Genomic DNA, 20,142 nt, shown 5'->3' with positions numbered 1-20,142 from the left:
ATAGTCAAGTTCAACTATCAACTGTGCCAGTTATGCCCTTCCCTGGATCGAGAGGCCCTTCAGTCACTCATGCCCTGGTCATCTCCCATGTAGACTACTGTAATGTGCTCTACATGGGGCTACCCTTGAAGAATATCCGGAAGCTACAACTGGTCCAGAATGCAGCCGTATGGGCTATCTTAGGTGCCCCAAGGTCGGCACATGTAACACCTTTGCTACGCGAGCTGCACTGGGTTCCAGTTTGCTCCCGAGTCCAATTCAAGGTGTTAGTTATTACCTTTAAAGCCCTACATGGCATGGGGCCAGGTTACCTGAGAGACCATCTCATCCCCATCACGTCGATCCATCCCACCTGGTCATGCAGAGAGGACATGTTACGGACCCCATCTGTAAAAGAATTCCATCTGGTGGGGTCCAGGAAACGGGCCTTCTCTGCAGTAGCCCCTGCCCTCTGGAACTTCCTTCCCCCGGAGTTGAGACAAGCCCCCTCACTCCTGGACTTCCATAAAAAACTAAAAATCTGGTTTTGCCAGCATGCCTGGAGCAGGAAGGAGAATAGTCATTCCTGGGGATGGCTAGAGCCCTAGAATGGCCCTTTATGCTCATGGACTGATAGAGAACCTTCAGCCATCTGGATTTTATTATATTTTATATTTTTCTTATTTTTATTTATTGTATTTATAATTGCACTGAATTTTAAACTTTGCTTTTATTGTAATCCACCCAGTCCCTTCTTTGCAGGGAGATGGGCGGTGGTAAAATTTGATAAATAAATTATATATCTCTCTCTCTCTCTCTCTCTCTCTCTCTCTCTCTCAACACAGATTATATGTATGGGAAGCAACTAATGTTTTCACTTGTAAGGAAAAACCTCATTCTCATATGCAAGAAAACTAAGATAGACACTTTCCTGCCATATTATCATTTATCTTGACTTGCTGGTTTTCTACATGCAGAGAGCATTCACTGGTGAGATGTTTACACATTTAACTCCCCTCCTTTCTTAGTGGAACTAAGATGGGCATTCAAGATCTAGGTTTTGTTACTCCGTTTTCTACTGCACGCCCAGGAGCTTAATGATGGTGTGTTTTATAGAGCATCACAGATAGTGCAGGATGGAAGCAACCTGAGACATTAATGTCCCACAGGATAGCAGTAGAAATGTAATAAATATTCCACATCTTTGAGTTAATGACGGATGTGTTACATGCAAGAACTGGAGGCAGGAGAAAAGGTGCTGGGATACTCCAAGCAACTCATCCCTTTTCTTCACAGCTGCAACTTGAAGGAAGTTGGCCTGCTGTTGCTGCTACTGCTTGTCGGTCAGGAGACAACTTGGCTTAACCTTACAGGTCTGCATCTCTAAACTGTACTAACTTCGTCTCTACAAACGTTTTTCTAAGGTCCTTATTTGGCAGAAAGTGACACGTATAGAAGGCAAAACAGAATTGGACATGAGCCAATGGCAATCCCCACCCACTCCAATCCTGCTATGCTGCCCCACTGTGGTGGTGGAGGCTCCTGGGAGGGTGAGCAAAGAGCACCAGGAGGGTGTGCCAAGAGTACGTATCCCCAGCAGGGTCACCCAAGGTGGGAAGGCCATCCCAGGGGCCCAGCTAAAGCCAGCAGGCACCTGTGTTGGGCAGCAGCGACACAGGAGGATGCTGGAGGCAGAGGGTCACTTGAGGGACAATGGCAAAGGCATTGATTCATCCTGCATGGGAGGCCGCAATGGCACGGCCTGTATTTTTACCAAGAAAGCCACATGGATGGAAAATATAAAATAACTGATGATATAGCGCCAGATGACGGGCCCCTCGGGTTGGAGGGCACTGAGCATGCTACTGAGAAAGCGCTGAGGATCTTTCAGGGTACTAATGGTCTTTATCACCTGGCTACATTAAAGCCTTCAGGACATCTAGTTGTTAATGTTGCCATACAGGAAAAGAAAATCTGAAGCTGCAAAGACAGAATTACAGTAGCAATATGGAATGTAAGCAGCATGAAAAAAGGAAAGCTCAACATAGTGGAAGATGAAATGAAACAAGTACAAATTGACATTTTAGGCATCAGTGAACTGAGGTAGACTGGGATTGGACACTTTCAGTCAGAAGATCACACTGTTTATTACTCTGGATATGAAAAACAAAGAAGACACAGTGTTGCATTTAGAGTTAGGAAGGGTATAGCAAGAGCAGTCCTTGGCTACAATGCAATCAATGATCAAATAGTATTGATTAGACTGTGGGCAACCCTTTAATATGACAATCATCCACATCCATGCTCCAACAACAGCAGAAGAAGAGGTCTATGATCAAGTTCAATTTGAAATCAACAGAAATAGCAAGTTGCACTACTTGTGATTCGAGACTGGAACGCCAAAGTTGGAAACAAGAAAGGAAAATGTAACTGGATTGTATAGCTTAGGAATCTGAAATGAGGCAGGAGACCAATTTATCAATTTCTGCCACTCCAATGAATTCTTCATAGCTAATGCTGTCTTCAAACAACCAAAATAATGTTTCAATCCCTGACTATATCAGTGATGGCGAACCTACAACACGTGTGTCAAAGATGACATGCCGTGATGTTTTGGGTAACACGTCAGTGATCACCAACACACAGCAACTACTATCTTCCCTGGTTGAGTGACCAAAGAAACTGGACGAACAAAAGTCACTGCAACTCCCCTCACCTGCCTATCTCCCCCCATTGCTGCCCTACTGGCCACCCTGTACCCTGCCTTGGGAGTGGTGAACAGGCCTAAAACATACAGCTGCCCTCATCCCCTCCGAGGCCCCCGCTGCCCTGCACTGCGCTGCCCATCTGTCTTCTTGCTCCCTCTTGCGTGAAGCCTGTTCCTGAAGAAGCCACTCGCAATTTGTGGAAGAGGCACAGAGGGCATGCCTTGGTGCGAAGGGGCGCCTGTGAGTGAAGGGGCGTGCTGTTGCTGGCTTCACACAAAGTTGGTTCCTGGAGAAGCAGCCTGCAATTTGCAAGCAGCTTCTCCAGGAACCGGCTTCACGTGAAGGAGCAATAACAATGATTTTTAAAAAAATAAATGAATATGTAAAGAATTGTTTCCCTTTTGTTCAGGGGAGGCAGCAGAGTTGACTTAGGCATTTTCTGAATTTTTGACACACCAAGCCCAAAAGGTTCACCATCACTGGACCGTGTTACTGTTAAAAGGAGGTGGAGGAGCTCGATTATACAAAGACATGGCCAGGTGCCAACTGTGGAACAGGTCATGAACCGCTCGTGTGCAAGTTCCACGTTAAGCTAAAGCAGAAGAAAGATGGCCAGTCAGTTTCCATGACACGATCTTGAACATAGACCCACAATTTTCAAGGATATCAGAAATCGCTTTGAAGTCGTGAACCTGACTGATAGAGAACCAGGGGAATTATGGAATGAACTTAAAGAAGTTAAGGATGAATGTGGAAAGAAACTACCAAAAATGAAGAAAGAGAAGAAAACAAACTGTTATGTCAGAACAAACTGAAAATTGTCAAGAAGAAAAGAAGCCAAAGCCAAGAAAGATAAAAATCTCAGAAAGGAAGTTAACAAAGAGTTTCAGAGAGCTGTTAGAAGAGGCAAGGAGCAGTATTAGAGTAACATCTATAAAGATATCAAAGATGGAAACAGACATGGAAAAACAAGTAAAGTCTCCCAAAAGATCTGCAAATTGAGGAGGAGGTTCCAACCTTGAATTGGTATACTAAAGGACTGTAGTGGACAGATAGTAACTGATTCAAAGGAGAGCTAAGATACAAGGAACGTATTGAGACGTTGTACAGGAGAGATGTCAACATCCAAGATCCCTTAGAAGATATCTCCTACTTACAAGAATCTCTAGTGCTAGAAGATGAAGTGAGATCAGCACTCCAGTCATTAACAAGTTGGAAGGCTGCAGGAACCGGTGAAATACCCACTGAAATATGGCAAGCAACAGAGGAAGAATCAGCAAAGGTTCTCACTAAGTTATGCCAGCAAATCTGGAGAACAACACAGTGACCAACAGATTGGAATAGGCCAATCTATATTCCAATACCAAAAAAGGAGACGTTGCAAACTATTGTACAATATCCTTAATTTCACATGTTAGCAAAACGTGGATCATCCAACAAAGATTAGAGCCCTGCATGGAAAAAGAGATGCCAGATGTTCAAGCTGACTTTAGAAAAGGCGAGGATCAGGAGACGCTGCTGATGCACGGGGGATAACTGAGAAAGCCAAGGAATACAAAAAAGAAATTATGTGCTTCACTGATTATAGAAAGCCCTTTGATTGCATTGATCGCATCGAGCTGTGGAACGTGCTCAGAGAAACAGGAATCCCAGAACATCTCACTGTCCACGTGAGAAACTTATATACAGGTCAAAAAACCACAGTACAGAAAGAACACGGTGGAATAGACTGGCTCCAGGTTGCCAAAGCAGTGGGAAAGGGCTGTATACTCTCACCTTATTTATTCAACCTATATGCTGAATATATATTAAAGGGAAGCTGGATTGGAGGATGAGCATGCTTTGAAAACTGGAGGAAGAAACATCAATAACCTGTACTGTGCTGATGACACTACCCTGATGGCCGAAAATGCAAAGGATCTGCAAGCAACATTAATAAAAGTTAAAGGGGGAAGTGAAAAAATGGGACTAAAACTAAATATAAAGAAGACCAAACTAACGACAACAGATAGAACTAGCCCTAGAACTGGCAATGAAGATACTGAAGTGATGGACAGCTTTCTGCTTTTTCGGATCAACCCATCAACAGTAAAGGAATAAGCAGTCAAGAAATATGCCACAGATTAGCATTTGACTGAGCAGCCATGAAGGGCCTTGGAGAAGATATTCAGATTCTGTGATGTCTCTATACCTACGAAGGTCAGAATTCTGCAAGCCATGGTATTCCATGTGACACTCTATGGAGATGAAAGTTGGACTTTGAAGGAGCAGGACAGGAAGAGTACTGACACTTTTAAACTTGGGGGTTGGAGAAGACACCTGAGAATACAGTGGGGGGGAAAAAAAGACAAGGAAACAAACCAATGAATCATCGAACAAATCAACCCAGAGTTCTCACTTGAGGCACAAATGGCCAGGCTCAAATTATCCTACGTTGGACACATTATGTGAGGGCCCAGCTCTCTGGAGAAGGCTCTAATGCTGGGAAAGATGGAAGGAAAGAGGAGGATGAACAGCAGCAAGGTGGATGCGCTGTTACAGTGGCAATGGGTGCACCATTGGAAGATCTGAAAGACCAGGTTTGGGATAGATTGTGATGGGGAAAATCAATCTGTGTGGTGACCAGGAGTCAAGACGACTTGATGGCACATCATCAATCAATCAATGGCAATCCCACTCCAGAGGGGGTCTTTCTAAATGTCCCCCTGTGAACTATTGATGGGAAAAACCGTATAAGGATAATACGTTAACCAAGTATGGTCATATTCAAGCCAACTTATTGTCCCTAGCCTGTACTGCTGATTAATATGTAATACCATGGCATAGTAGTAATGTGTACCTTTATGACATGTGTATTTGTGTAAATGGGCATATATGAAAGATGGAATGCATGAATCATTCAATAAAGGCCATGGAGGCAAAGTCTTTTCTGGAAGATTTCAGGCTATGCAGCAGTAGATAAAGTCACCTTCAGAGAAGATGTCTCAAGATAGGGTTCCCAAAATAACAAATACTTCCCATGGGAACTAGATGAAGCACAGCACTCAAGCAGAAAACTGCAGGGTAAGACTGGACTTTGATGGAAGTTACAGAAATGGATAGGAACTGGAATCCTTTGGAACCACCTCACAGAATGAGGCAGGAATCCCACCTTGATTCTTCTAGAATTCAAACCTAGCTTAGCCAGCTAGATTCAGCGTTGAGTGAGTAAGTGGAGCCTTAGTTCAGAAAGCAAACAATAAAAATTCTAAATCTCCATCTGTTTCTCATATCCTGAGTCTGTAGTTAAAAAAAAGACCAAGTAGTGGTACTGGGGCTGTCATAAAGGCCCTCTTGATGACCACTTGTGACCTAATTGGCTTAGGTGGCCCAGGTTTTGAAGGAGAACATTTATGATAAAGGGGGTTCTGCAACCCTTTGCAAAATATAGGAACCATCCCATCAAGAGTCTGGGCAAGGCTCTGGCATGGAACAAATAAAGCCCTGTGGCATTTTTAACTGTGAGTTGCTTGGGATCCTCAACCTGTTTAAAACACTTACTATTTCCACAATCAATCTTATGGAAATTCTGCCAAGTTCATACTAAGATACCATGCTTAGAATTTATTGCTTGGGCTTCAGCATGGCCTTATCTAAGATCAGAAACACCTCTGGAAAATATCCAGTTGCAATTTGTCAACGATGCCCTGCTTCCAAAGAAGCCATCAGTCAAAATTAGCTTCCCTTGCTTTCCTCCTCTAGAACAACTGCAGTCTACGTTTCCTAGGGCAGCTTTACAACTCCCTTGATGTGTCCCAAATGCAACCCTTTGGCTAGATGTAGGCATAATTAAAATGGAGTCCAGAGGGTATCCTGACTCCCTAATTCAGTGCCTGAACTTAGCATATAACCCTAGAGGATTGGTCCCCTTGATCCTCCAGGACACCTACCAATCTTTCTGGATCACAGTGATCAGACTGAAACTAAGCCTCCCGGGCTTCTCCCTTCTGGAAGTCCTAGTACTGGGCTCTGACAAGGCTAAGCTCAGCCAGTAAACAAAGAATCCTTGATGTAGAACATCAGGGAGATATTAGGAAGGCACCAGTTTATTTGGCCTCGGGGTGGCTCAAATATTTAGTGTCTTCTGTGGGGCACCTTTTGCAATTAGAAACACTGAGCCACAGAAAAGCTTTTATGTTGGCAAGATGCTGAATGCTCCACTCTGTTGTACTTCAAAGCTCCCCATGGTTGAAAGGACTTGTCCATGACATGGGAGAGGTAGAAACTTGGGAACATGTCATCCTCCACTGACCATTCTATAGAGGTAAAAGGACCAGGCTTATTGTTCCCAATTGGTGGGTGCCCTGATAGATCAGACTCAGCCCATGCCCAATTTCTATTAGAGGGTGATAGTTCCTGCATCACAGCTAAAGTTGCAAGATTCTGCACAACTATTTGCAAAATTTGGCAGGCACGAACTGAACACAGCACTAGTTAAATGCATTGATTTTATGCTTGCTTCTTTCTTACGTTATTGCAGCGATTTTGCCCTCATTCCCTTTTGACAGAGCCCACCCACTTCTGGATATTTTCTATTGCTTCTTGTATTTTAGCCCACGGTTGGACATAGTGGCTTGATATTTTTAGTGCATTTTAACTGTGACCTGATGGGCAAATGGACTCCATTGTTTTATTGTTCTTACTGCTCTAATTTTTATGTCTAAGGCCATAATAAAGATTTATCTATCTATCATTTAAAATTAGAGTGGCAAGTCTTGTAGCACATGGGCTTGTCCATACTCTGGCCTCTACCCTATTCAGCCACACTCTATAGTGAATTCCATACCAGGAATGCACCAAGCAACCTTAGAAAGTTGCCCTGAACGCCCTCAAATTTTATCAAATTGAAGAATGAGTGTAGCCAGACCCCACAGAAAAGCTATCTTGGTTTCAAATATTTTTACGACCAACCAAAAGAATCATTCTTTCCCTACATCCTTACTACACGTATCTAGAATCATCACCTATTCTTCCTGTATCCTCTGGCTTCCATTTCTATGTCTTAATGGAAGATGTCTCTTCAATTCCCATTAGACAGGCTGACTGAAGGACTTTTAACAATGGAATCAAAAAGTATATTAGCATACCGTTACCTTGTTCTCTCCCATAGCTGCAAAGAGAATTTGATATTGTTTGGTACTCTGCTGCAATGACATAGCACAAGGACGAATGTGCACACACAAAATTGGAAGGATGTTTTTAAAGTAGTTACCTTCTTCTTATTGCAGACATCTCCAACACCAACACAGGTGAGCTGAAAAAGGAAAGTATTTATTTGATTTGCTGTAATACTCTCCATCCCCAAAATAAAGAACAGGAAAGGATAAAGAAGTGGTTATGCCAATCAATACAGCATATAAAACCAAAGTAGCACAGAAGAGTATTGCCGATAAGTTTATTTATATTTATTTATTCGATTCTATAGCTGCCCATCTCAGCAAGTGACTCTGCTGAGTCATAAGGGTGAGCCTTGAAGGAGGGATAAGCCTCAAAATAAGCCCTAGGATTGCTCCGGCTCTCCAGCTTTTAAACAAGGCTCATCTTCAACTTGGCATCTTCCACTTCCAACGCTTCTAGCCAGCAACTTTCTCATCAGGGTGCAGCACAAGTGGGCAGAGGTGTGATGGAATGTGCCCCTGAAGAGGGGAGTGATGTGATGGAGCTCGGAGCTGAGGGAGTAGAGAGCACACTCCAGGCAGATAAGCGTTCTCACAGCTTGCACAGCTTGGAGGGAGTGGGGTGAGGAAGAAAGTCAGACTGGCACCGCCCTAGATTCCCAAGGTTATTTTTTTCCTTTAGCTCAGTTAGGGAACCTTTAGTCTGGCAAGATTCTGTGTATGGTAGAAACAATAAAGAACTAGAGTTGCAACTTCGGCTCAGTGTTGTTTTTTCGCCAAATACCCTGACAAGAGGGAAGGAGGGAAGCTGGGGCATTCCACCAGCCCTGCTGAAAGATTAGCTCCCTCTGGTGTCTTTTCTTCCTGAACTGAATCTGTTTCCTTGATACTTAGGAAGCAGCATTACGCTTTGAGAGCTGGTGCCTGGAAATGGTTTTTTTCTTTCTTCTCTGCAATGTCTTTTAAACGGTAAGTCTAGGGGCAGAGACTAGCTTTATTCATTAATTTCATGCAGACTGCTCTGAGAATTGTTTGGGCTGAAGAAAAGGATAAAAAGACTAAAAACAGATAGATAACAAATGACACACCCTTGTTGTCTGGTGCAGGTCAACATAAAAAAGGAAAGGAAAGCCATAGCAGCAGAAAGCATGGCAAATCCTTCTATACACAAGAAGTGGTGTGTCAAGAACGGCTCTCTTGGGACATTGTTCTTCCTCTGCTCAGGAGCCAGAAAGGCAGGAGAGTTGTTCATGATAGAAGGGGCAGGAGCCACACTTCTGTCAGGGAGGCATCCATGTACACACACCCTGCCAAGGCACTTTACAGGCACTTGGAAAGACAGAATCTTTCTAGACAGAAGATGCCCCAGTGCACTGTTTAGAGAGGTTCACTTGGACAACCTGATTCCTAAATAAGTGTTTAAATAAATGTGAGGGAGGACTGGACTTTAATTAAATCTGTATGTTGAGCTAAGACCCCCTTTTTTTTTTGCCGTTCAATTGTGTCTAATCTTCGGGGACTGCCTGGACTCCCTGCAGTTTTCTTAGCAAGATTTCAGAAGTGGTTTGCTGAGAGAGTGACTGGCTGATTCACCCAGCCGGCTTTCCTGCCTAAGGAGGGACTAGAACTCACAGCCTTCTGGTTTCTAGCCTGTTGCCTTAACAACTAGACCAAATTGGCTCTCTTGAGACTATGGTTGCAGGCAAGCAAATGCCAAAGGCAGATACCAACTGATTCAGCTTATCATTCAGCTTATCTCCCAGATGTGATGATCTAGTTAACAGTAGATTTTCCAGGTCAATCATGAGAAGTCATATACTTCCTGAATAACATAGTACTATCATTCCCTCACTGCAGGAACAGGGTGTTTCTTTGTTTTCTTGGACCAAAGCCCATCAGAAGTCTTCACCAGAGACCAGACTTTCCTCATTCTCCTACCTACTCAGCATCTCAAGCAGAAGCGAGTGACATAAACTCCCCAAGCTTTGCCTTCTTTGAAGGGATGATGGAGACTAGAAACCACCTAGAAAGAATGAAGAACATTGCCTCCTGAAAGGAGAATTTTTCTACTCTTTCTGGAGATAGGGTTAGGGTGGTCTAGTGGTTAAGGTGCTGGGCTAGAAACCAGGAGTCTGTGAGTTCTAGTCCCGGTTTAGGCATGAAAGCTGGCTGGGTGACTTTGGGCCAGTCACTCTCAGCCCAACTCACCTCACAGGGTTGCTGTTGTGGGGAAAATAGGAGGAAGAAGGAGTATTAAGTATGTTCCCCGCCTTGAGTTATTTATAAAAATAATAAAGGCTGGAAAACAAACGAACAAATAAATAGGTCTATACCACAGCAGCCTTTGACACCCTCAGCTGCTCAGATAATTAATTATTATTAATTATTCAAGGACCATAGTACAAGCCATAGCAGCATCTCCATATAGACAAGGAGGGCAGAAAAAAGGGCCATAGAAATTTGCAGTGGTATCCTCCCTCCATTTTATTTGCAGCTCAAACACAGAATCCCACTGTCTACCAGCTTCTCATCCAGTCCAACAGGATTTATTACATACAACTTGATCTCCCCCTGTATTTCAAGAGGCGAAATTTAACTCTTCCTTCCATTAATCCTCACCTCCAGGAAGAGTTTATTTCTGTGCAAAGACATTCTGCATCCCAAAATTTTTCACATTTGTAAAATGTAAAAATGCATGTATTAGCTTTTCTACAGGGCAACAGCCTGGCTCTAAAGCAGTCAAAGAGCTTGCCAGAGTGGCTAAAAAGAACCAAGCTGAGTCAGGAGGGTAACCAACAGGAGGGAATCCAAATAATGGCCCAGAGAGGAGGATGGATGCATGCTTAGAACTGGACAACCAAACTGGATTTGGTTGTAGCCTCAGAACAGAGTTCAGTCATTTTGTTTCAGCAGTCTACCCTCATTTAGGGAGGGGGACTGGCAAGGTTTTTATCTGGGGCTAGAGTCAAACCCCCCAGGCAGTCATCTAAAATCACCTGGGGTCCATGGGCAACCCAACTGAAAAATACATTTAATTATTTATTATAGCAATGGATATCCAGCTTCAGGAACAAATTAAGGTGGCTCACAACCAAGCATAAACTGTGTTCTCCTTTCAGTCCCCTCTAGCCTAATGCATCCTTTGCTTACAACCTGTTAAAGTCTGGGAGCAAACGTCTCTGTAGCAAGAGCCCTGAGATGGTGACAGGATGGCAGTGAACTGGCTGCCGGCAATGAACTGAAAACACCGAGCCAGAATGTCAGCTATTTTGGTAAACAAACCAGATGTCCTCATCTGTGCCATAATTTGTCCTGGCTTCCTCAAAGTTATGGATGCTGGTGCTGCATGTTTGGTCCGCATAGGCAGGATCATTGTAATAAATACACTGCAAAGCTTTGTTGTAGCCACACAAAATGATAAAATGGCCCTGGCAGTCAAGCACTTCTGACCAACTGAGAGAAAGCAGCAGTATTTCACAGAACTGCAGCAAAGGTCACAAAGCAGCAAGGCTGCCCTCACCAGCACAAAGGCAATATGGCCCTCGGACAGGTGTTCTTGGATGCCCTGGATGGCCACTGTGCTGCAACTGTGGTTCTCTGAGTGGTCGTCTGCCACCCCCTTGCCAAGAATATTTCCTTTTTCCACCAGGACCTTACAGGCTCTTGCTTGGGCAAACGTCTGGTGAGATTTCTCTTGTCTCCTTGCTGGAGGTTGCTCAATGATTGCCAACGCACTTATGATAGGAAAAAGAAAACAATTCTTCACATCACAATGTATGGAATTTGCTGCCATAAAATATGACAGTGGCTGGTTTTAGAAGACCAGTATACAATTTCATGAAGAATAAGTGTACTAATAGCTATTTTTCATAATACAGATACTCTTCGCATAGCAATCACAATTGGGACCAGCAACTTGGTCTTTAAGTGAAGTGGTTGCTAAGTGAAACTGCGACTGTGCTTATGATCTTACTTTAGCTTTCCTTTACTTTACAGAGCTGCAAAGGTCATAAATGCATGAGCTGGTTGCAGAGTGACTTTTTCATCACCATCCTAACTGTGAACAGTTGCTGTATGAGGCAGTCGTTAAGCAAGGACTACCTGTATTTCAATGGAACCTCTACGTGTAGAGGCTGGTATATTCATATAGCAACTACTGGGAATTCAGGGAGCCAGTATGGTCTAGTGGTTAAGGTGCTGGGCTAGAAACCAGGAGACTGTCAGTTCTAGTTTTGCCTGAGGCATGAAAGCTGGCTGGGTGACCTTGAGCCAGTCACTCTCTCAGCCCAATCCACCTCACAGGGTTGTTGTGGGGAAAACAGGAGGAGGAAGGAGTATTTGATATGTCTGTAGGTTGAGTCATGCAGCCACCCTGGAAGACATATATGGGGTCCTGTTACCAACCTTTGCCCAGACTGAAGAAGCTGCTTGGACAAGCAGCGAAACATTTCAACCAAAAAGAAAGAAATCCAGTTGCCGTGACTCAACCTACAGACAATTCCACCTGGATGACTGAGAATCTTCATTGAGTATTTGGTATGTTCACTGCCTTGAGTTACTTATAAAAACAATAAAGGCGGGATACAAAATAAGTTAAATAAATAAATAAAATAAAAACCCAGTGAGAAGTTGTTCTTCCAGCCTGATCCATAAGCTTCCCAGAAGTACATGACTAGCAGTTTTTGAAATGGAATCTACAGGCCCTTTTGATGATCTGACCCAGCAGGGTTACTTATTACTTAGACTAATCTGCAGGGAAACACTGGATTGTTAACAGGATTAAGAGAAGGGTAGATTTCACTTCCACTCACCATTCCTTGACAGGAACGCATAGTCCAAGGCTGACTTTCATCATTTTTGTATACAAAAAGCTTTCCATTGGTATCTCCTACCACTAGTTCATTCACCTGGAGGGGGAAAAAAAAGTATTAATAGGGTTTCTTTTCTTAATTTGAAAGTGTTCCTCACCTCCTCCCCATTATTTCCCAATTATTATAAATCTCCAATTATGTGACACTGAATTGGCTACAATGTCTTTAATGACAGCCAATCTTGAAGGTAGCAATCAAACAAAATACCTATTTTCTCATCATTTTATTTCCATGCCAGGTAAAAGAAAAAAAAAATTACATGCCTCAGCCAGCTATTAAAAGCTCAGAAGCAGGGCCAATAATAATAATAATAGTAATAACAACAACTACTACTAAGATTAAAATAATAATTAAATAAATAATAATTATTTTTTAAAAATCAGGATCTCTGCTCTAAACTTGAAAAGCAGGAAAGCGGTTTCGTAAAAGTCAAATTTTAAGCTCCATGATACTGATGGGCCTCTCATTTGGGCACACTAGGGTCTTTCCAATATTCAAGAAAGAGGGAAACACGAAGCTAATAGCTGACTAGCCTCACCAATTCGATGCCACGATGGCCTTATTAAACATCTGCAAGGAAAAAGGTCTTCATCTTTCTAACTCATCGGTTATGTTCTCCCCTGAGGACGAAGTACGGCAACAGCAGCATTTTAATCTCTACGGCAGCAGACAGCACGGCCCACTCGGCAGGGAAAGGCAAGGGAGGCGCTGCTGGGACCCGTCCCTCGCCTTCTCAGTCAGAGAGAGGTACGCGTCGAGGGCTCCGGCGCTAGCGGCGTCCCCAAGTCCTGCCTGTGCAGGAAGAGCAGCCGGGCAAAATAGGGCTTCTGTTCGGCCTCCCCTCCGGGGCCGCCAGCAGAGCCAGAGAAGGCCCCGGCCTCCACGGGGGGCCTGCCCTGCCAGGCCTGGCGCCGGAGAGCGGCGGGCGCGGGAACGGGCTGCCGAGGGAAGGCCCCGAGGCCCGCGGGGAGGTCCCCCCACCCGCCCACTCACTCTGCTCTCCGGAGAAAGAGCCGAGGCGGGTCGGGGGCGCGGCGCAGCTGAGAAGAGGCCCCTGGGCCTCCTCCAACTTCGGGCCGGCGCGCCCCAGCCAAAGGGCACGGCGGGGCCGACGCCAGAGGCGCTTCCGCGAGGCCCGCCGCTGCTCAGGGAGAGGGCGCCGGGTAAGCCCCGCTCCGAACCGGCGGCCCGCTCGCCCTCCGGGAAGGGTCCCGGCCCCGCGGACCCACCGCGTCATTGTCGGCGTCGCCCAGGCAGACGGCGCGCGGGAAGAGGCTGCCACCGAAGTCGAGGGCCACCCGGCGGACGTAACTGACCGAACGCATGGCCCCTCTAGCGCGGCGCGTCTCGCTGGCCGCGGCGCACCGCCGCCGGAACTTCCGGTCTTCGCGGCGTCCCGGAAGTAGAACGCGGGAGACGCCGCGGGTTGTCGGCGGGCAGGGCCGGCTGCCCCTCATCGCGCCCGGCCCCCTGCGCAGCCCGGGGCGACCCGCATCGCCCCCAGATCAGCAGCCCCAGCCCGGCTGGAGAGCACGTCCGCGCTGCCACGTACTGTACGGCAGTGGGCTTAGAGAGCGCCCTTCTGGATGCCTGACTCGATAGGGCGCTTGCCCTAGTAGGTGGGGCTGCGCTGCAGCCTCTGGGCTTTCCCGGGAGCCCCTTGGCATTCTGTGCCCTCGGAGCGCCCCCGTGAAGAGGGGCGGCGCACTCAGTTCGACGACTTGCTCTAGGTGAACTTCCCCAGCCAGCTGCCGGGATGTGCTCCCTGGCTGAGCGGCGCGGAATGAGTCGGAGACTATCCAGGCCTGTCCTGGTTTACCTCAGACAACTCATGGGGCTGAGGAGCTCTCCCAGACAGTGGCCTATAGACCACGTTAGTCAGGACTGTAGGCCGCCAACTCCTTCACTCTTGGATTGGGAAAGAGGAAGGGAAATCCTTCCAGCATATCAGGCAACTCTGACAGAAAGGGTCTGATCCTTGTCAATATCGCATTGTAGCCTCAAAGAAACACCCAAAGGAGCAGCCACAGAAGAGAGGTCAGCCAATAACTTTCCTGGCCATAACGATCTCCACTTTGCTTGAGAGGTTCAAGAACACAGAGTTGGCTATTCTTCTGATTCTCTTCTCCTCCTCCTGCCCCATAGCCTGCGATTGCTGCCACATCTACTACTTCTCTTTGTTCTGCTGCTGTGAAAGAGGTGCCCATGTGTACCTTCCCTGCAAGTCAGATACCTTGGTTTCATTTTAAAGACCACAGTCATCTGCTAAATTAACAGAGCAAGTGCATCTTCACTCAGAGCTGAGGAAGTGGTTTCAACTGTAACAGAAATGGCCATCCCAAATAGTCAGCTACCTCCTCCATAGCAACCAGAACATTGGGCATTCCACCAATGATGGACTATATCTTTTCTTTGCTCTGGTACAACCACTGTTTTGGTTGCACACAGCAGGTGCTGGCATAGTGGCCTTGAATCAGCAAGCCAGGTGTCATGTTCTCCGTTTCAATGTCCTGTATACATCGTAACATTTCACATGTCACTCTTCTAATCCGTGTTTCCCTGTTGGAAATTTCCAGCCCTGCGTGGCTGTAATCTCTGGAATGCATGTTTGGGTTGGTGACTCTGTTCAAGGTTACTTTCCCAGGCCGGTGTATGACGATGGATGACATCTGGGATGGGGTGGTTGCTACGGGGAGGCACGGGGCGGAGTTGGCCTGAAGCAACAGTATTTGATTTGTATTTCGCGCGCTTTTGGTTATTCTCAGCTTTGTCTGTATCTGCACACTATTCCTTTAATAAATCAGTTATCTTAAAGCGCGGGCTTGTGAGACTGAGTATATTGGAGTAGGCAACCATTACACCAGGGCTTGGCAGCTATTGTGAGAAATCTCTCCAATAAACAGGTGAGTTCATTTGGGGGCTGTGATGTCAAGCAATCAAACCCTCATCCCATCACTTATGCCACCACTGCCCTGCATTGTGGCAGTGTGCCATAAAAGCTGTGATCCATGGGGCAAGAGCCATTGGTTGCCTCCATGGGCTTCAGTGTCTGCTTTCATTGGTGACCATGAACTCCCCTGACCCTCCTAAGATTTGAATTGCTGGTGTAAGATTCCTGGTCAGGCAAATGGACCATAATGTAGAGAGCCAGGAAGTTGGCCTTGGAACAAACGTTCAGAAATGTGTGAACAAAAAGTAAAAGCGTTCCTTAAATCCCTGGAGCAGACATAGTATTAAGATGAGACTCAGGTTAGGCCTTCCCTGACATTGAGGTATAAGAGAAAAGGGAGGAAAAACAAACTTGCAAGATTCTGTTAGTATAGCCTATCTCAATAGCATATAGCTTTAATCTTTCTGTGGAGTCTTTCCTGGTTTGTCTACCTTGTAGGACTGACAGTTGAGTGCAAGTTCAGCTTCAGCAAACCCAGTCCCTCTTCCTTAATGGCCAATGGCAAGTGAGCTGACCCTTGCAAGAAATGAAAAACCAATGCAAACAATTGATGAAAAAAATTGCAAGAAAGTAAACAGCAATTACATTTATTAGAAACAGAAGAATTACAGAAGAAAATAAAATTTGCTAAACAAAAATGTTGAATACACAAACCAGGGAAACAATTAGCCTGTCAACTCAGAAAAAAAGAAACACAAACACAAACTGGAGAGCCAATTTGGTCTAGTGGTTAAGGTGCTGGACTAGAAACCAGGAGACTGAGTTCTAGTCCCATGAAAGCCGGCTGGGTGACCTTGGGCCAGTCACTCTCAGCCCTACTCATGTCACAGGGTGGTGGTTGTGGGGAAAATAGGAGGAGGAAGGAGTATTAGGGATGTTTGCCACCTTGAATTATTTATAAAAATAATAGGCAGGATAGCAAATAGAAACATTAGCATTAAAGAAAGGGTCCAATCTGTTACATTCAAGATCGGAAATAATAGAAGAATTGGCAGCTTAATTAATTAATTAAACTTCTCGGCTGCCCAACTAGTATACGACGACTCTGGGTGGTTTACCACAATAAAAACAACATGTCATGAGTACTGATGGCGAGCAGGAGGGGGCCTCTATCCAGGGGGGAAAACACATGCGTAGTACTGAGGAATTAAGCAGCCATTCAAAGAGACACAGATCAGACCCGCCTTAACTTTTGGGGTTTATCTGTCTGGGTTTTTCCCATGCTTCTTCAGTTTGTTAGGATTCTGTTTTATGTAGCAGTAATAAACACTAGAGACCTACTCCTCGTCTCAGCGTGATTTCTGACTGTTAGGACACAATGTATCATTAAAATACAATATACATATAAATATATATAAATGTAAATATAAAACAAATACAAATATAAAATATAAATACAAGATGGCATTACCGTCAGTACCATCACAATGCCAGCCGCCTCCATGCATGGCTGTTGCCCCTCCTGCCCCAAGCCAGGTGGCATAACCAGGTTTTAATCCCCTTCCTAAAGGCCAGGAGACTGGGGGCCTGTCTTACCTCTGGGTAATATAATATAATTTTAAAGAATTATATTCCAAGATCAACACTGATGAAGCTGCTATGAATAAATATATTGAAAACCCAGTTTTCAAAGAATTTAATGGTCAAAATAGGTAAAATACTAAGTACACCTATAATTGTTCAAGAAATGAAAAAAGCAATAAAATCAAATTAGGAAAAGCACCAGGTCCAGATGTGTTGATAGCTCAATATTACAATGAATTCGAAGAAGAATTATTAGACCCATTGATAAATATGAATTAATTTAAAGGAACAAAGGCAATACCACCAAAGTGTGAAGAGGCATATTTATTTATTTATCATATTTCTTTACTGCACATCTCGTAACAATGACTCTTGGTGGTTTACAACAATTAAAAATAAAGAATTAGCATATTATTAGAATAAAACTATATATATATATACACACACACATAAATACATAAGTACAAAAAATGTAAGATATATACTATACCATTGATTTATAAAGATACATAACATTGATTTACGAAGAAGGCAAAGAGAGCCAGCTTGGTGTAGTGGTTAAGGCATCAGGCTAGAAAAACAGACCAGCATATATCAATGGCAAAAGGCAATTATGGCTGATGGAGCACTTTGTGCAGATTTTCAGATTGGTAAAGGAACAAGGCAAGGCCACCCTCTCCTTTACAATTTATTGTTGCGTTAGAAATACTGGCAGAAAAAAAACTGAGGCGATAAACAACAGGTATCAAAATTTGTGGAGAGGAATATAAGCTGAAATGCTATGCAGATGATGTATTAACCATCATAGGACCACAAATGGCAATAAAGCAGTTAAAACAATTTATAATTTTGTAGAATATTCTGGATATGAAATCAATATTCAGAAAACTAAAATAATTACAAGATTTTTAATGCAAGATGAAATCAGTGTTTGGCAAGAAGAATCTGGCTGTCAGATAGCTCATTCAGTGAAATTTGTTTGTACCTGACAGGAAACAATCAAGAAATAATTCAAAATAACTGTTAAATTATGGCAAAAGATTAAAAGAGACCTTGAAAGGTGGAAGAACTTAAAGCTACGGTATCTTGGTTTGGATCTATTGTAAATATCAAAATGAATGTATTGCCCAATATAAATTATTTATTTCAAAGGGCAACAATTCAAATTTCAGAGAGAATTTTACAAGAATAGCAATAAACTGTTGGAAAATTAATATGGAGCTGGAAAAGACCTAGAATCAAACAAACAACCCTACAAGGTTCCAAAGAGAGCGGTCGCCTTCCCTTCTGTACTTTAAACTATACCATAAAGCAAGCTGCCTGTCATGGAGTGGATAAAATCCCCAAATAGGAGAATGGCCATTCTGGAGGGAGCTGGCTTAGCCATGGATTTCATAAATATTTATGGTACAGAGATACAAAAAAGGACATATTATTAGACAAAGTCTGCTAAAAGTATGGAACTCTACAAAGGGAATAATAAGCCCAACAATTTCACCTCTAGCTTCTCCCTCAAATGCTTTTCATGCTGGAGCTAATTATGGCAAGAAAAATGTAATTACATACAGTATGTAGATATGGTTCACTCAGATTTCATGAATAGATTAAAAACACAGCAAGAATTACTCAGTGAAGGCTGGAATATACCATGTTTGATGTATATACAAATAGCTGTAAGAATAAAAGCAGATCTAAGATGGAAAGAGGGACATTAAGGGGGGAAAAACCAATCTGAAATGCTGCAACAAAACCAACAGCATCTATTAGGGTGCATATATAATTTTTTACTTAGATAAGTCACAGAAACAGAACAAACAAAAATCTGTATGACAAAATGGATGCAAAACTTTAAACAAAGAGTAACAACACATCAATGGGAAGAATTATGGAACAAATATATTAAATTTACACCAAGTTATAATCTAAAGGAAAATTGGTACAAAATGTTTTACAACTCCATCAATAATACCTAATAAATCATACAATAGTAAGTGTTGGAAATGTCAAGAAACAGAAGGAACATTTTATCATGTGGATATGTGAGGTCAAAAGTACTGGAAAGACATACATAGTATAATGCAGAGAATCTTGGCATTTAAATTTGAAATGAAACCACAACTTTTCCTACTAGGTATAATCTTAATAAAAATAAACAAGAAACATCATGTATTCTGACAATATCTGACTAGGAACTTAAACTTGGGGAATACACAGCAATGGCAAACTAACAGTATATATACACAATAGAAGTTTAAATTTAAGCAAGAATAGTTCCCATACATACAACTTACCAGGCAGCATGGCAAATACCATCATTTATGGTCTGGCTTAAGCCTAACATAACCCTGCAGAACCAAAACGAGCAACAAGCAACGTGTCAACCAAGGGAGAAAAGATGGAGAGGAAGGACCCCAGAAAGATCTGTCCTTGAGGTGACCTTCCATTGTGCTGTTCCTCACTCCCAATTTTGGAGGGGCGGGACGTCGGTCTGCTGCTCAGATGATAGAAGTGGTGGCAGCTGCCACAACTTCTCTGATCTGTCTGATGGTCGCTGTTTTCTTTGGACTCTGTGGGCCTTGATGCCTATCCCTTTTCCCTGTTGAGTCTACTCTCCTTCCCCTACCTTTCCCGTGCCTCCCCTGAACCAAATTCCCAGGGCCCTCACCCTGAATACCCCTTTCTGCTCCTGCCTGTCCATCCCTGTCTCATGGCCTTGCTGCTGCTGCTGCTGCTGAAGTTGTTTGCCTCCTGATGAAATAATGTCTTCAACCTGTTTCAATGACCATCTCTATCCTATCCCTGGGTTCACCCAGTTGGACCCCTCCTGCTCTTTTTGGCTCTGTCCTCAGTATACACTCTTACTACTTACCATTCCACCTTCATGTTTAATGTTTAATTTCTTGTATAAGCCAGCAAATGGCTGCTCACAGGGAGCTGTAGTGGAGCTTTTCATA

At 43.9% G+C, this 20,142-nt stretch overlaps 1 protein-coding gene across 3 annotated transcripts in view; it reads right to left on the bottom strand.

Moving 5' to 3' along the window:
* The window catches only part of ITFG2 (integrin alpha FG-GAP repeat containing 2), an 87,896-nt gene extending 73,835 nt beyond the window's left edge, over nucleotides 1-14,061 (bottom strand). For all 3 annotated transcript variants that reach the window (XR_010068391.1, XM_063309865.1, XM_063309866.1), the window contains exons 1-3: nucleotides 13,944-14,061; nucleotides 12,655-12,750; nucleotides 7,939-7,980 (exon numbers count right to left, since the gene is read on the bottom strand). Coding sequence is in view for 2 of the 3 variants with exons in the window: in XM_063309865.1 (XP_063165935.1) it covers nucleotides 7,939-7,980; nucleotides 12,655-12,750; nucleotides 13,944-14,039 (234 nt within the window). In the remaining variant the exon portion in view is untranslated. The remainder of the gene's footprint in view (nucleotides 1-7,938; nucleotides 7,981-12,654; nucleotides 12,751-13,943) is intronic.
* Between the last annotated feature and the right edge of the window lie 6,081 nt (nucleotides 14,062-20,142).

This window comes from Candoia aspera, chromosome 8, assembly GCF_035149785.1.
Source record: "Candoia aspera isolate rCanAsp1 chromosome 8, rCanAsp1.hap2, whole genome shotgun sequence".
NCBI lineage: Eukaryota > Metazoa > Chordata > Lepidosauria > Squamata > Boidae > Candoia > Candoia aspera.
Note: the sequence above shows the minus strand (reverse complement) of the source record. Positions and strands in the feature narration are given on the sequence as shown.